Source organism: Anas acuta, chromosome 4 (genome assembly GCF_963932015.1).
Source record: "Anas acuta chromosome 4, bAnaAcu1.1, whole genome shotgun sequence".
Lineage (NCBI taxonomy): Eukaryota > Metazoa > Chordata > Aves > Anseriformes > Anatidae > Anas > Anas acuta.
Genome location: NC_088982.1, coordinates 40,526,849 through 40,543,865, shown reverse-complemented (window position 1 = coordinate 40,543,865; position 17,017 = coordinate 40,526,849). Strand labels below are relative to the sequence as shown.

Genomic DNA, 17,017 nt, shown 5'->3' with positions numbered 1-17,017 from the left:
AAAGGGGATGAATTCCCCTTGAATGAAAGGGAAAGAGAGGAAACTTTGTGAATAAAATAACTCCTCTTTAAGAAAACAAATGTTTGGCAGATAACTCTTTCCTTGCCCTTGGGTTGTCTGTTACTTCTTTAATTGTTAACTCTCCTGAACATGAGAGAACATTATTGGACCAATGTAAAACTGTCATTTTTTCCAGTTTCATTCCATTAGTTGTGAGTAATTTTATCTTACCATGGGTTATCACATTTTAATTTTTTACAGTATTCTGCAGATGTTTCATTCCTGTGTTCCATACCTGAGAAAATGTCATTTATTATTTCATGCAGCAAAATATTCTGTCTGCATTGATACAAATACTTGTCTGACAAGTGCAGTTGCTGGCCTGCACTCACATGCCTTTAGCTTTGTTTGAATCTCCTATCTGCTGTCCTGAAATATTCATGCAAGGAGCAAAATTGAACCAAAATAGTTTAAAGCAGTTTTGCTAATTGTTTGCTTTAGCCATGCTGTAAGAGTAGGAAGGATATCATTAATCTAGTAGTACATAAACAGTGCACAAGCCAACTCTGCCCCCTGTGTATATTAATGAGATAACAAGTGAAGCCTGTAGCTAGGCAGCGATAATTTCTAAAAATTACTTTTGTTGTTTAATTGCAGCTTTTGTGTTTTATTGATTGTATTTAAGCTGTTAGTAGCAGCACATTAATAGCACATTACAGAATTTATTTTTAACTAACACAGGATGAAATACTAATAAAATGAGACAAGCGTGATTCCAGCACCCTTTGCGTGCGTTGGCTGCACTCTGGTGATGATATGAAGCTGATTTAGCTTTTTGTAAAGGTTAATTGGGAGTAAAACTGGGAATAGTGGAGATCTCTCAACTCTTGCATACTTGTCCATATATATTTGTGGTTGTGGCAGGAGATAATTTCAGCAGTTTAAAATTGTTGGTCTCTGCTGTATTCTTACCAGTGCAGCGGATGCATGCTCTAAAGGGAGATTTGTTTCGTTACTAGAAGCCTGTAAGTGCTGTGCAACAGCCACAGATATGCGGTAGTAACCAAAAGTTGAGGAGAGCCGCAACTTGCTCAGACTGTATGGAGTACGGGCCATGTTTTTTCCTGGCTCAGTGACCACTGGCAGACACCAGAGAGGGCTGTGAATGCTGGCGTAGCTCACAGGGCCAGTCAGGGCAGTGTCATTTGCAGAAAGGTTCTTGTGGGATATGTTACAAGATGCTTGAAGAGCATTAGCATTTATTAGATATTAAAAGGGAAGCAGAATTCCTTAAGACCTGCCATTTTAATGGGCATTTGGGGGGAACAAAGGGTTTCTAATTAATGACCTGTGTGCCTGGCAGCACTGTAGATTTTTGTTTGACCCTGTTGCCTTTGACTCACAGTTATTTAAATACTTAGAGTATGTGAGTGAGTGTTACTGTTTTTCTTAGAGTGATTAAAGAAAAGCATAGCTGGAAACATAAGTTATACCTGGATTAATATCTCTCAGACTTGACTAGGTTGGGAGCTGCATTCCTGTAAAAAAGAGTATAAAATAGGAAATGCTGGAATTGCCTCCAGCACAATCTCATGCAGTGCTGGATTTTAGGGACATTCAAGATATTTCTAAAGAAGGACTTTATCTGGAAAATTGGTGCAGTGTTTATCTAAAGTAGGAGCACCATGAGATGATGTCTCACTGAAACGTTTCTTAAACTGTTTTCCTTCCAGCATACAAAATAACCAGCTTCCACAACAGTAGAAAAAGCCTCTGCAGACAGAGATAACTATCCGCTATCTTAGTGAGGGAAGATTTACACCCTCCTGCTGCTTTACATGTTTCTTCCTGGGGAAGGAAGGAAGGAAATACTCAAACACTGCTTCTGGCGTACTGCTTCTTCAGAAGAAAATAGATTATAGATGAATAAGTTTTGTACAAAATCTTGGAAGGTTCCAGTTTTACGTTATATGCTTTAGAATTTTATTAGTAAAACCCCTCTTTTCTCCAAGTATAAGTATTTATTAAATAGTATATATTCCTCTTATTTGTCAGTAATGACAATTATCAAAAGTAGTGGAAATACCTTGCTAAAGTACCGCTTTGCACATTTCCACGTGCAGCTGGCTGAAGATGTGCTGGGGACATTCATTGTTTGCATGTCTCTACACCAGAGATACAAGTGTGAGTAGTGTCAACAGAGAAAAGACTTATAAAATATATGAGTACGTTGTTTAGAGTATTTCAACTTCAATCCTTCTCCCTGCTATTTAAGAAAGAAAACAACTTCCTTTGGAAAACAGGATCCAAAAAACTTTCTGCAGTCTTCTAAGTAGGCACCAAAACAAAAAGTCATGTTACTTTTCATAATTTTCCTTAGAAAAGGTTTGTTAAACTCTTTTTATATATTGCCTATTACCAGAAAGGACAAGAAACACTTTCAAGACTACATGAGGATTTCAGCCCATCCTTACCATTTGTTCTGAAGGATGCAGGTGGAAAAAGTAGTGCATTTGGGGTTCAGTTAGGGCATTGCTTACAATTTATAAAACTCAGCAGGTTGGTTTTAGTCATCACTTAAAGAAAAGGTGGTTTATTTAATGGGGTGGTTGGTTGGGATGTTGTCTCCAGAGTACTAGTCTGCATCCTGATCTGTGCATTTCTAGGGTGGTGGTTTCAGTTATAGAGTAAGTACAGGAGCTTTCTTTGCTGCATTTAGTGCTGCTGGTACCAGCACTTGTGCACTGGCTGAAATCATGGTTCAGGTGCATTTTTCATGATTGACAAATCTACACGTGCACTAACTCCCCCTGCATAAGTACACCCATATACCAAATGGGGTACTAGCACTCAGAAAAAGGCTGGGCACAGAACAGATCAGCTATCAAACCATTAATATGTGTTTCAGAAAATGACCATTTCAATATGTTGGTAGAAAGCAACTGGTATTATTTACTTGAGATGGAAGAGCAGTTCACAGATCTTTCCTATGATTTATCACATGACTTGTGCTTTGGTTAATCCCGTGAAGAGATTATATGACTTGGTGTTACTAATCAGAATCAGTGACATTCCTCTTCATATCTCCATTTGAAATTACAGGTAGAAAACAGTCTGTATGACTGTAAGAACAGTCAAATTTATACCTATTGCTGTTCAACACTTTCCTCACTTAAAATGATCTGAATTGTAACTGCAACACAGAGTAATTGATCCTCATTTTACACCAACAGTTCCCTCTGACCTTAATTTTGTCATCCTACACACAGACGTGAACATCTAGAAATTAATGTCAGATTTTAAGCACCATTCTTCATGTATGGCTGTACAACAAGCCTCTTCTGCCTTTTAAATCAGTTTTGCAGCCGTTCTTCACCATGTGGGGAAAAAAGGCTTTAAAAAAAATCTTTGAAAGATAAGGAATGATTCATGAAGTTTCTTCATGGTCAACAGGAAGTATTTAAGACACGATTAGATATATAAGAGAGAATTTTATCACGGTTTTATGTTTTGCTGTGCTCTGTGAGCTAAATGTATAATCACATCCTTGGTAAAACTCCCCTTTTTATGACAGAAACATACTGGAAATAAGTGTGACTCACTAGCCTGTAATACTGGTGCCATAACCTTATGGAAGGAAAACGTTTTATACGTTCAGAACTTACTCGAAGGATGTCTTTGTCATCACTTCCCACACTCAGGTCTCTGTGATACTAGAGCTTTGGTCTGGTGGGTTGGTTGTGTCTGGTTTGTTTCTTTTTGTTTTCTTTTTTCCTGCACAAGGCCATATACCACATTTGCTTAATTTTTGCACGTTGGATTGAATTTAAACTTCGCGAGAGAAGTTTCTCAGGAAAGATTTTGCAGTTTTGTCCTGAGAATTTTGCTTATATGTGATCCTAATACTATATGGAAGAATGTCTGGGAAGATTATTAGAATCATATTTTTTTGGGATACGAAGAGAATCCTCTGTAGAATTGACGTGTAATGCTGTGCAATGGTATTAGTAAATAGTAGGATCAAACAGCAAATCCTTTACTTGAAGTATAATGAGAGGTGAAAATCATGTTTCAAAAACCACTCGGCTGTTCTGACAGGTAAAGCAGCAGCTCTCCTGCAAACCCCACACCTTTCAGTTCTGAAGCTAATCCCTCACACGCTACCGGAACAGCTTTGCAGGACTTAAAGCCTCTGTCCATACTTATAAGTTACTGGGGAATGTTTCTAGGACGTGATCTCAGGGATTTTATCCAGTGAAATTATTAAGTGTCTCTTGGCACAGTGTTGGCCAACAGAGACCAGCATTTGGGGGTTGGCATAACCAAGGGACTGTTCCCATGTGGTGGCCAGTGCTCGGCAGTCTCTTTTGGCAGAGAAAGGAGGATGCAGGGAGTGTCAAGTGAACTTGGTTTTGCTATTTTGCTTCAGTGGCAGGGAACTGCTGAGGGCGGGTTTACACTGCTATACTATTTAATTTTGGGAAATGACAAAATACCTAACTCATGAACTGTCTTCAGTATTATTAAACTGGAAACATGTGAACCAACAAACGATTCTTTCTTTGATGCACATTTGTAAAGAATAGATGAACGCTTGTGTTTTTTTAATACATGGTTATTTTCCTGAGTTTTATATCAGAATTGAGATAATGTCTCTTAATTTAGAGAAGACATATGATCAGATGGTAAGTCATAACTATCTGCTTCAATCTGCAAGACTCCACACAGTTAATTTGGGAAGGATGTTGCACAGCAGGATGGCAGGAGAATGTTTCCATACTCCAAAATGGGAGTGAGTTGTGCTGTTTTACTGGTTAGAAGTGTGGGATGTGCCTCCCATGCACTTGCCCTGGGAAATTTAAAAACATCTGTTGATGAAACCTGGTGGGAAATTTGGACATCTGTAATTAGCTGGGCTTGAATGAGAAAACGTAGACAGCAGAGGGAGGAGAGCAATCGAATAAATTGAATTTTGACTCCACCATTCCTTCCAAAGAATCCAAAGTGCTTTTCAGTGTGATCACGTACAACAACAGGGTTTTTCAGGATGTGGTTGTGTGCACAGAAACCAGGTGTCTCCTGGCCTCTAAAGTACTGCTGCAAGAGAGTGTGCTAATTAATTTGTTGCTTTACTAATCCGTCATGACCTGTCCATAACGGTGTTTAAAATCTGTGCTGTGACCATAGCTGAGCTTCCAGTACTCTACTGTTTTTAACCAGCACCTCAGATTGAATCTTTTTCTTTGGACAGATTGAGAAACAATAGCTCTAGAGGTCTTGAGTGCAAAACAAATTCCTATGCGTTCATTATATTTTTGAAGATCTAGGTGTCACGTTGTTATGACTCTATTGTGAATCTGCTGCCTGGACAAACACAGTGGACAAGCCTCTGGTTATTTAGGAAATAGGCTAAGGAGAGCACGTCAAATGATGAAATTGTAAAATATATATGTTAAATATTTAAAATACACAATTATTACAATGTAACTAAATATTTTAAATGGGGGAGAGAAGAAAGGATTAAAGGAATAGAGGATATTGGCAAAAGAGAAAAGAATAGGCAAAGAAGCTACAGTACAGGACAGCACAAAGCTCCCCCAGCAGAGGTTCAAACTGGCCATTAGGAAAAAGATCATTGCTGCGTGGGTGGTCAAACACTGGAGCAGGCTTCCTGGTGACATGGTTGATACCCCAGGCCTGTCAGAGTTCAAGAGGCATTTGGACAATGCCCTCAACAACTTTAACTTTTGGCTAACCCTCAAGTGGCCAGGCAGTTGAACTAAATGAACTCTGAAGGTCTCTTCCAACTGAACTTTCGATTTTGTTTTGTTCTCTTATAGAAGATAAAACAAGAGTGGTTTTAGTGTGGCAATTTGATGCACACTTTATATATGTTATATTGCTGATGTATGTTTAGTACCAGCTGTCTTGAAATTGCTGACTGAATTCATCAGTATTCTTAGATATGACTGCTATTCAGTTTCAGTAATGTCAGTTTTGAACCTGAGTGGAGATTATAGGATCACATAAGCAGCAAAAATTGATTTATAGCATTTTTTACTTTATTTAATAGTGTCTAGATCTGAGGAATTTTTTAAAGTTGTTGACAACAGTACACAGCAGAAAACTATTGAAAAGATTGTTGATACAGAAAATTTCTGATAGCTCCCTTCTTATGTCCTCCATTTAAGTTGATGCAGAAACATTTTTTTATTTTTATTTTTTACAGATTGTTGGAGGTTTTATTTTATCAATTTTATCTTTGAACATAAAGGGGTTTTGCCCAATGTTCCTCTATCTGTTTTATGTGAGTTCTGCTGATTCAGCAGTCCTCCAGGACTGGGCTGAGATCTATTTCCTTCTGAATCAGATTTTATTATTTCAGGTGTTGTGGTACAGCATCTTGATAATGGCCAAGAGATGCTCACAAGGATCCTATCTCCCCACTTTGAAAAAGTTAAGGCTGCATTCGTACAACTGTAGTGCTGTGCATTAAAAACACCGTTTTTTTCTCTTCATACAACTGGAGCATTTTAGTGAATTGCAGTAACATGAATAATGCAGAAACTAAGTAGCTTTCACTCCAACAATCTTATTTAAAAAAAAAAAAAAAACAGGCAAGCAGACAGTGTTCCATTTAAAAACCTTGAGAGGGCTGCAACTCTTTGGAGAAGCTGCTTCTTTAAAAGTTCTGGATTGTGATAGTCAAATAAAAAAGAGGAGGTAAGTTAGCAAAATTGTGTAAGATTGAGAACCATTTGCAATCACTTCTATTTGAAGAAGTGTCTTTGCTGCCATTGTTGGGAGGGATTAAAGAGAAGCATCTCGCTTTTGCATTTTTCTGTGTCAGCACTGGAGTTTGACAAGAAAAACCCAGAAGGCTCAGAAACTGCTTGCTTGAGCCTATTTTCAGAAAAGGCAGATTCCCCAAAGTATCTGTGGTATATAAGACAATGAATTCAGACTGAAGTCACTGCTAACACATGTGGGGGTCCTTGTGTTGGTAGAAAGCTGCCTAACTGTTCTTCCTGAAGCACTGCTTTAGGACAATTTAGCGTTACCAGTATCATTAGTAGCTGGAGCTGGAAAAGTTCTACTAGGAGAAGCATGTATCCCAAGGCATAAAAATGTGTCTCTTACAAAAACACTGTGCAGGGATGGCCAAGCAGTGTGATAATGAAAAGCTGGAGCGTGCCCTGGTACTTATGCTTGACTCTATAAGGATTCTTCAGAGGCTTCTTTTTTTCCTCACAGCATTTTCATTCTCTGCTCCACTGCTTGGAGTTTCAAACAATTTGTCATTCAAGTTAAAAGACAGCAGAAAATACTTGCTGTTTTGCTCTGTCTCATTTGATAGGCATGCAACATTATCTCAATAGGAGCTTAAGATGATAAAACACCAACTGAGATACAAGGCAGATTGAAATGGTTATATCATCATTAAACTTACAGCACCCTTGGCTGTCATTTTGTTATTTGTAGTTTGCTGTAAGCCTCAGATAAACAATTTGAAAGTAAATGAATTAAATTAGTACTATAAGTTAGAGAGGTGTTCATGACCACAGATGTTATGAATTTAGAAGTTTTTACTAGTCCTCTTAAAATGGTGTCTATGTGCAATACAAGCTTGTTTAATATTTTGGAAGCTTTCTTCCTTCCCCTTTGCTGAGACTCAAGAGCTCTTAGAACGTGGTTTGTGACGGAGAGAACATCAAAAGCTATGGCTATGCCTTCACACCATTATAGGGTCGGATACCACTCTGTTCTGATTGTACTGTGTCAGTCAGAAGCTGAATAAATCCAGCTGACATGGCACCAACTGGATGCGTATTTTCTGGTGTAGTAAAACTTCCACCAGATTTAGGTGGGCCAGGAGAAGCAGTGTTGTCACACTACAGGCAGCCAAGTGTATGTACGTCCCCACTTTGTTTAACTTCAGCTACTTCAGTCACTATGGAGAACACTTTAAGGTTTGTTAGAAGATGTCACTGAAGTGCATTGAAAAGTATTTGCAGTGCATAGCAAAGCACCTGTCTGTGATGAAATAGTCCTCTTAAATTAAAAGCGTTTTTAGATATTCCACTCAGCCTTGTTCTTGGGTAGCTAGTAATGGGGTTGGATCCCCTTGCTCTATTTTCAGGATGTCTTACTGAATCATGCATAGAATGATGTGACTGATTTGTGGAACAGAGCTCCCCGTGCATTAGCTGTTCACACTGGTTTTCCTGGGGGTAAGATAGAACTTACTATGTTGAAAGACACTGATCATACTTCTCAGCATATCAAAGATCTAAATGTACTGTAGGCTTTTCTATTGAAAAAAAAAAAAAAAAAAAAAAAAAGAACAAATGGCTTTAATCTCTATTTCCATCATAATAAGTGCCTAAATCGTAGTGATGCTAATGAGAGTTGTAGAAACAGATGAAAGACAGTCATACTGTCAATGAGATACGGAGCAAAACAGAGCAGGGCACGCTACAGATGTAGGAGGGTTGCATCCCCAGAGACATGTAACATCTGAAAGCATGTAACTCACCCTGCTTAGAATAAACTATTGGCATGCAAAACTAACGCTCTTCTGAATAAAGTACCTAACCAGTGGCTAATGCAGTGGCTGTGTAAACTTGCTGAATGCTGAGCTTTGTTGCTGCCTGGATGGAGAGTTCAGTCTCTGCATCTGCTCTGCCATAAATGCACATGTGAAGTTTGTGACGTGGAAGACGTCCAGAACTGTCCAAAAGCACTGGGGATGTCAGACAAGGAAGGGATAGATGAGACTGCTGAGCTATAGCTGTCAATCACATGCGTAATGGGAGTAAGCTCATGCTCACCTCAAAGAGTGGGAAAGGTGGGAGGGAGAGTGGAAAAGGGTCAGAAGCCAACTTGTAGGATTGCCTTAAGATTAAGAAAGGAAAAGAAAAAACAGTAAGCAGTATTTTTTTAGAAGTACATAGAAATATAAGGTAAAGCAGAAAATTAATGAAAAGAAATAAACTGAGTCCTCATAATTGATCACAAATGAATGCATGTGAGCAGAAAAGGAAGGAAGTTCTGAGCTCATTTTATATGGGGCTGTGCGATTCTACTGGCCTACCGTCTCCTTACGGTCTGCCAGTACTTTTTCTTGACAAACAGCATACCTGGGACACGTGTTTCTGAAAGAGAATTCTTGCTGTCTGATGTATTTGGATATTCTTACATCCACAAAGGAAAAAAAGAAGAGTTACCTTTTCATCACAGAATATTCATAGTAACTAGAAAAATTTAAATTCTCCTAATTCCTTAGTGCCTAAAGGAAGTCCATGAACAGGAATCCTGAGCATATGCAAATAAAGATTAGTTCAGAGGGACTGAAGAGGTACAGTTGAAGTATGTATAATTCTACTTGTATAGAAGCTATCAAGTCTACAATAGGAAAGATTGGTGCTGATTTGAAAGTACCCCTGCTGCTCTGCTCTGGTAGGAAGGTGACTGCTCAACAAGAGATTCGGTACGACTTTGCTGCAAGCAGATTAGTTCTTAGCTGAGTCAACTGAGCAAGATACAAGGTAAATTTCTTATGGTAATACAGGTGTGAGCCTTTAAATAAAAATAACTGCCTTTGACTTGAAAGCTGACCCACCAGCACTGATGAATTTTTGAAGTCAATTTACTGTCATTTAAAACCATTTTAGAATAGTTGTAACTCCTTCAAAAAGAGCATGCGGCTTCCCTATTTCTGCCTATATATTTCTTAGTAGTTAGTAAAGCAGGACTGAAAAATCTGTGAAAACCCTGGAGACATTATTTTGTCAATGCCACGTTGTGACATATTTGTGATCTTTCTTTTCTTTGCTTCCTTAGCTATTTTTTTTTCACTTCCTTATTTCATTTATGTTTGGTGTGTGTGTTCATTGTAGTGATAGGATCGTTCATCTCCTAAGTTACTTAATGTTAACTCGTGGATACTACCCTAGGGCACTTAGTAGGCTTAAAGAGATATTACCCACCTAGTCATTGTGCATCCCTTGTCAGCTATAGAACATCCTAAATATATGCAAGTACTTAGCATAAATCTATTTCATCAGAATGGCTATGTAGTTTTGCTTTGTTGTCAAAATGCCTACATGTTGGCTTTCTTTGCTGTTTAAATGCTGTTCTGTTTGTTCCTAACTTCCCCTGTTTAACAGCAGACAAACCCAGGGAGCACTGAATGAATCGGATGATCCCGAAACAGGCTGTCTAACTGATAACAAGCCAACTTCTCGACACTTCTATCCTGTCGCCTTGCTGCTTGTCAGCTCACACTTGCTGGTTGTGTGGCTTATTTTAAGTCTTGCTTTGCTATTAGCCAAATATCAATAAACTTCACTTGTGTTCCTTTCTTTTCTACAAACAGCAACAAGCTAACTTTAGAAAAAGAAATTATGCTGTAATATTTCTACAGTTTCAGACCCCAAGGATTCATCTTTAAGATACAAATGTCTGAAATGTACTGTTTTTGTTATTTTTTTCTGAACTCTGAGAAGTATACTATGCATTGAGTAAATTGATTTGCTCTTTCTGTCCATGGTAAAGCTTTCCCACTGTAATTAGCTCAAAGAAAGCCCACTTACAATGCTGTCACTGTGTATACAAGAAGATGTGGAATCCTGAATGCTTGAACCCCTCTTTCCAGAGTAACTAGTATGACAAAATTAAAAATTAAAAATGGATTTGCACAATACAGACTAACCCCCCAGACCAATATTGCAGGGTGGTGGTTTGTAAGACTTAATTTCATTGTGTTATTTTCATTGTTATTATCAGCTGATGGGATAATTTTTGTTCAAGAAATGGTTATTTATTTGCTACAACTAACCCTTTTCTGTCAAGTAACCAACCGGAATAGAGCAAGTTCTGTTTTGTAATTAAATTAACCTGTTTGTAATTGTTGCTTTAGTTGCTTTTGCTTTCAAGACACTTTTATATTCTTTTTAACAAAGTCCTGTTTGTGTCTTGATGCACCACTTTGGCACTTGTGACTTTTGTACTGTATGTGAACAAACATCATTCCTTTATAAAGCAGAGAGTTGGATTGGGCTGTTTGAAAAGCCATTCTCTCTTTTTTTCATTGCAAAGCTGAACATAGGAGAAATGAAGCAGAAATAAAAACTTCCTTCAGAAATCTATAGGGCCAGACTTAATAAAATGCCTTATTCCTAGAATACGCATTTTTATGGCAACATGTACTCTCACATATACAGTAAACAATTTGAAAAAAAAAAAAAAAGTATTAGAAGGTTTAAAAGGCAAATATATTTCTGAAATTAAAATGAAATGTATCATTATTTATTTATTTTTAACGGAACCTTAAACCTCAAGGGCAAATATATTAGGGGAAAAAATCTTATCACCTATTTCTGAGGGCAATAACTGTACTGGGCCTGGCCTTAGATTTAATTTTGTAAGATGTATCATCACTTGTGGAAAACAAAAATGTAGAGTTGAATCTTTGTTATTTTTACTTCAACTGTTGCTGAAACTCTGCAATGAACAAATAAAGCTTATTTATTTATTCTGTGTTTCATGAAGTTGTACTTTTTCCCCCTTTCACTAGAGAAGGATGCCGCATAGAGAATGTACTGAAGAATGTCAAATGCAGAAAGTATGCATTCAACATGATACAGCTGATGGCTTTCCCAAAGTACTACAGACCTCCAGAAGGGACATATGGAAAAGCTGACACCTAAGTTTAACAAATATGTAATCAGGAACATACACGATGCTCATTAGTGAATATAAAAATTGCTGTTTATGATTTATTACTTGGGAATGTGTAACCAGTTGAGGTGTTATTTTTATCAGGTTTAACATTTTACATGAAAATAACTACAGTTAGTCATCAAGAAATAAAATATAAAATATTAGTGAACTGAATATTCTCAAAACCTAATATATTCAACTTTTCCTTCTGAAGTTGAAGCTTAGTATGATTCATCAACCAGCTGGAATTAGGTTGTTGGACAGTTTGACAGCAGATTGAAAAGGGAAATGCCATTTGCATTATGAACTGATGTTATCAGTCTGGAGGGTGGCATTCTGTCTCTGAACCAAAACCCGAGATTTGAGTTAAGGGGTCTCTTCCTGTCAGAAATAGTGTTTTCTGGAACCAGCGCAACACTGAGGTCTTGATCACGAATAATTAAATCCTTCTAGAATTGTTTATGAAAGATGCAAATATTAATACCTGGCCTAAATATAATTTTAGTCATTACATTTAGCTTCCTTACATACGCATGGTAACTTCACAATATATTTTCAGTAATTACAGCCTGTAATTTTGGTAATTCTGTTCTCGTTCCCTGCAGTTCATTTGAATGTATCATTCTCAGCTTTCTGCACCTGAGCCAAATACCACTTATTTCACTTTCTCTTGCACATAAATCATGTTGAAATCAGGGGGAAAATTCTTCATGTAAGGTGACCTGAATATGACCTATCATGTTCCTGCTTACAGTAAACTCTTAAAACTAAATTTTCTTTAGTGGTAGGTAAAATGATTTGTATATATAGGAGTTCATGTATCTTTAGGCTATAAAAAACATGCATGTTTTTATGTAGCCTGAGATAAATGTTATAATTAGAGTAACCTGCTGTATTAGGACTAGTTAGCTACCACTGATTTATATAAAATTTGTAATGCTCTGTGTAGCACTCCAGGATAAAGAACAACTATCAGCTTTAAAAAAGAATGTTAATGCTTCTGCTAGCTTGTGTTAGTTCTGAAATTTGTCTTGCAAAGAACATTTGTGTTTTCTAATTGTATCTATTTATTTCTGCCTTCTGCCCTGCAGAGAGAAATAGTTAACAAAAAAAAACGAGTTTTCAATGGTTACTGACCTTTATGTAATGCATTCCTTTGAGAAAAAAAAAAATCTAAAGCAGAAATATGAGAGTTTTACCCAAATGAAAACTGCATTGGGAACTTGGATAGCTGTAGGAAATTGTAGTTGCTATGGATAAAGAGGTTAATGTTTATTTGCTCCTACAGAAGACAAAGAAATCTTGAGGCACGGTGAATTATAATTTGTTCTTTTTAATCTATTAACACCCATTATTGGGTATAAATCTATAACTGTGCTAGTAAAAATACTTATTTAAGCACCTGATCTTGCAAACTCTAATTGGGTGGTTACTTAGAAATGATCTATCACGTGAATAGCATTAAACCCATCTTATGTATTTTTAAGATAAGGCTTTGGGGCACGTAGGAGAACCTCAGGAAGAGATCCTCATTTCAATAATCATTGACTTCAGTGAAGACAGGAATTCAGCTATACCAACATATTTAACTGATTGGAACATTTTTCCAAAGTGAAGTAGGTCATTTGTGGTCACAGGTGGTTTGTTGCATTTGTTTATTTGTATTGTATGTCTCCATTTTTAGAATGTTCTATCATGATTGACTCTGTTCTTTGAGAATGTATTATTTCAGCAGTAGATGTCAGAAGAGTTGGCATTGCATCATAGATATTCTCAGGCAGATGAGAATATAATGCATTGATTTTTCCTGTCATGTATCAGTAGAAGTAGTAACTGCTCAGTGGGTGGGTGGATGTGTGCATAAATTGCGCGTTTAAATGTTACGCAGCTTATCTGTATGAAATTTTATTTGCAGGTTGATGGAACATAAGTCTACTTAGGAAAGTAATGTTCTGTTCTGTCAGTCTGATTGCTGCACTAGCCCCCACTTTCCTTTCTGCCATGTTTATTATTATTATTAAATTAGGGAAACTTTACATGTACAGTTTAGAAATAATGGTAAATTCCTTACACACCTCTGAAATAATTGCAAATATATAATAGAGAATGCTGGCCTTTCTTACAGTAATTCCAAAATAATCTGTAAAGTTCTGTGTGGGAACAATATTCACTGATGGGTTCACTATAGGTTCTTATAGTTCTTTATCTCAGCCCCATGGGCATTCTGTCAAGTTCAAAATATAAACCACGCTAGGGTTCTAAATTACCATTGTGACTCTCATGTTACCTTTATATTTAAAATGTTTTCAGTAGTAGAGCCACATTAAAAAAAAAAAAAAAAAAACTGAAAAAAACACATTAGATCGCTGTCCTTTTTAACAGTAACACTCAGCATATTCTTGTGAAATTAAATCTGTTATTTTTTAAAGATGATTAGGAAAAAAAATGAAATTAGTGTACTGCGGTAAAATTTCATTGGGCTCGGACCATTACAAAAGAGTAGGTTGGATTTTGTCTTAAATAAGACTGAATTTTTTCATGCCAGTTTTTTCATTGGAATGTCTTTTTAAAACCTAACACAGTTCCAAGGGTACTAGAAGAGTTTTGTTGCTTCAGTAGTGTAACAGGCTCAAATATTCCTCTGCTCTATCATTGCTTGCTATGGGCCTATATAACTTTATGCAGGCAGAGGTTTTCTCACCAAAACTGAGTTGTCAATCACAGATTCAAAACTTTTTTTTTTTTTTCTGGTTTGCCTATTATAATGAAACAAAGATTTTTTTTTTTGTTGTTTTTGCTGCGGGTTGATAGTTACTTTAATTCAAGTTATAAGCACTCTGCAGAAGACACTTCAACCCCTGTCTATCATTTGAATGCCCAACAGAGGAGTTGAATCATCACCTGAGGCCTTGCGTATGTCCTTGTAGATCACTGCAAGTATCAGTGGAGTAAAATTAAGCAAATTTCTATTAGCAATATGCACCATTTGTTTGCAGAGGTTTAGGGGAAACATACTGATCTTAGCAGCATATGCATGGAAAGTGTTCCATATCAGCTCCCTTTTAAAGATTTGTAAGATCTCTTTTGATGGGAGAGCAATTTTCAAGGGCTAGAAGACGAACAATCAAAAATATATCTGCATCTAAAGCCAAATCTTGTCTTATTCATGGAAAGTATTACTCGTAGAACTAAGGTCATCAGGAACTGCCTCAAAGAAACCTGAAATGAGAGCTACCAACTTTGAATATTTGTACAATGCATTACATATTTATTGTTTTTGTACCACAGGCTAGCATCTAAACAGAGCGCTGGTATAAAATGTCTGAAAAAAAATAAGAAATGGAAAGTTGAAGTGTTTTGTTTTGGTTTTTTCCTCAGAGATAATTATAATACTGCTATAATTAATATGTAGCGTGTACAGGCCTGACATTACTAAGCAGGCGGGTCGTTTTTCTTCTGAAGTTTTCTTTTGGGGAATTTGAAATATGTTCTTATTAATGTTTATATTTTAGCTTTTATGGAGCAATTAGGAAATAGATTTTTAATTGTTATCTGATTTTGTCTGTGTGAACTTGCATATTTTGCTGGAATGGTTGCAATATATGTGTTACAAAGAAAAAATATGAGGACAGCTGAAAGTAAATATTAACTGGAAAGGAACCTTAATGGAATCCTTTGCAATGTTAATTTTGCACTGCCCAAATTGTGGCTTTTTGTAATTTAAATACGAAATTAACAAACAGTTTGTGTCTAAAACAATCAAATTGGATGAAAATTCACCTGGTTTAAGTGGTTTAAAATGTAATGGTATTTTAAATCATATCTAAATATTTAGGTGCAAAATGGAATGTATCATTTTGAAGCCCACCGTTTAATACACCTATTATGATTTTCAGAAAATAAGCTTAATGTTATTTCTAGCTTTTACACAAGTTTCAGGAAATCTTATGGTCAGCTTATAACAAGCAGGAAGTGCAATGAACAGCAACAGGTGTGATAAATTGCATTAATGACCATGCAGCAAAATGATTTGTGTGAATTAATGTATGTAATCAGTTAATGAACTTAAACATATATATTGTGTCAGTTGGCTACATTGTAAACTTGAAACCAATGATGTCTCTATTTATGCTTTTTTATTGTAAAGAGGAATTGTGCTGTACAGGCAGTACCCCATCTGTGAATTTGCATCTCACTTATTTGCAGCTTAAAAGCAGATGTTTACAATCAAAGCTCTTAACATAATTTACTGTTCTTTAAAATATGAACTTACCTTGTAAATTGCATGTTAAAAAGCAAAAAATCACGGAACTGCATTTAAAAAAAAAGCTCCTAGACTTCCTAGACTTCAGTTTCTATAACATAGTTTTTTTCCTTAGTCATGCAACACATTGTCAGTTCTGTTGCCAGAACAGTCAGCTTACACTCAGCAGCACTCAAACGTTTTTCCCACTCTGTTTTCTGAATAACACAATAAATTTCATCATAATGCTCATGATCCAAAATGAAGAAAAAAAAAAGACTTAATAGTTCAGAGTAAGTCAAAGAGATAGAAGGAATTTGTGAACCAATATATCCATATGCCAAAAAGCTGAAGCATAAAGGTTGGAGTTTATGTGCTGACAAGGAGCATGAGTTATGGTGGAAATCTGAGTGTAATGGTTGATTGCTCAGAATCTGTGGGGTTTGGAGTGGTGGGATTTGGGTGATGCTGCTGTAACTTATATCTCTAACTATTCACAGTGGTGTTGTGTACACTTTCCATCTGTCATGCAAAGTGCTATAAAAGTTTTCAGCAATTCTCTGTTGTTTATGAAAGGTCTGACATCAAAAATTCTAAAATCCCGAGTTACTTTGGTACTTGTTTTCATTGGTGTAGCTATTCCTTGTAATGTTCCTGTCTCACTCTGGAGCACGTGGGGCTATGTATAAGTAACATTAATTGGACTTCAGTTTATGTTCTGTGATTGTTCAGAGAAATGAAGCACAACTAAACAATTCAATTCTTTTTATACTTCAGGATTTAGCATTTTTGTTTCATTGCTGTCTGTAAGCCATGCCCATTGTACAATATGTGTATATTTTTATTTAAATAAATGTGATGTTTATTTTTTATGTTTCTGACTTTTTTTTTGTTATTCATTTTTCATTTTCATGATAGTGTTGTTGCCCAGAAGGTAGCTTGTGCATGATTTTGAGGGTGGATTCCCTTCTCAAGTAGTCAAAGCCCACAGTAAAAAGTCTGTAATGGCCATGAATTATTTGTTGCTATTATTTCTAGCATTACTTCAAC

General features: G+C 36.5%; 1 protein-coding gene across 23 annotated transcripts in view; it reads left to right on the top strand.

Annotated features, from left to right (window-relative positions):
- Nucleotides 1–17,017, top strand: part of INPP4B (inositol polyphosphate-4-phosphatase type II B) — a 379,692-nt gene that overhangs the window by 286,809 nt on the left and 75,866 nt on the right. For 16 of the 23 annotated variants that reach the window (XM_068680818.1, XM_068680814.1, XM_068680801.1 and 13 more), the window contains one exon: nucleotides 10,170–11,536. The exons of 3 other annotated variants lie outside the window; for them this stretch is intronic. In XM_068680818.1, coding sequence (XP_068536919.1) covers nucleotides 10,170–10,344 — 175 coding nt within the window. In that variant the 3' untranslated portion in view covers nucleotides 10,345–11,536. Of the gene's footprint in view, nucleotides 1–10,169; nucleotides 11,537–11,578; nucleotides 16,840–17,017 lie in introns of those variants that run through there. 4 more of the 23 variants (XM_068680804.1, XM_068680811.1, XM_068680815.1 and 1 more) reach the window with 2 other exon arrangements.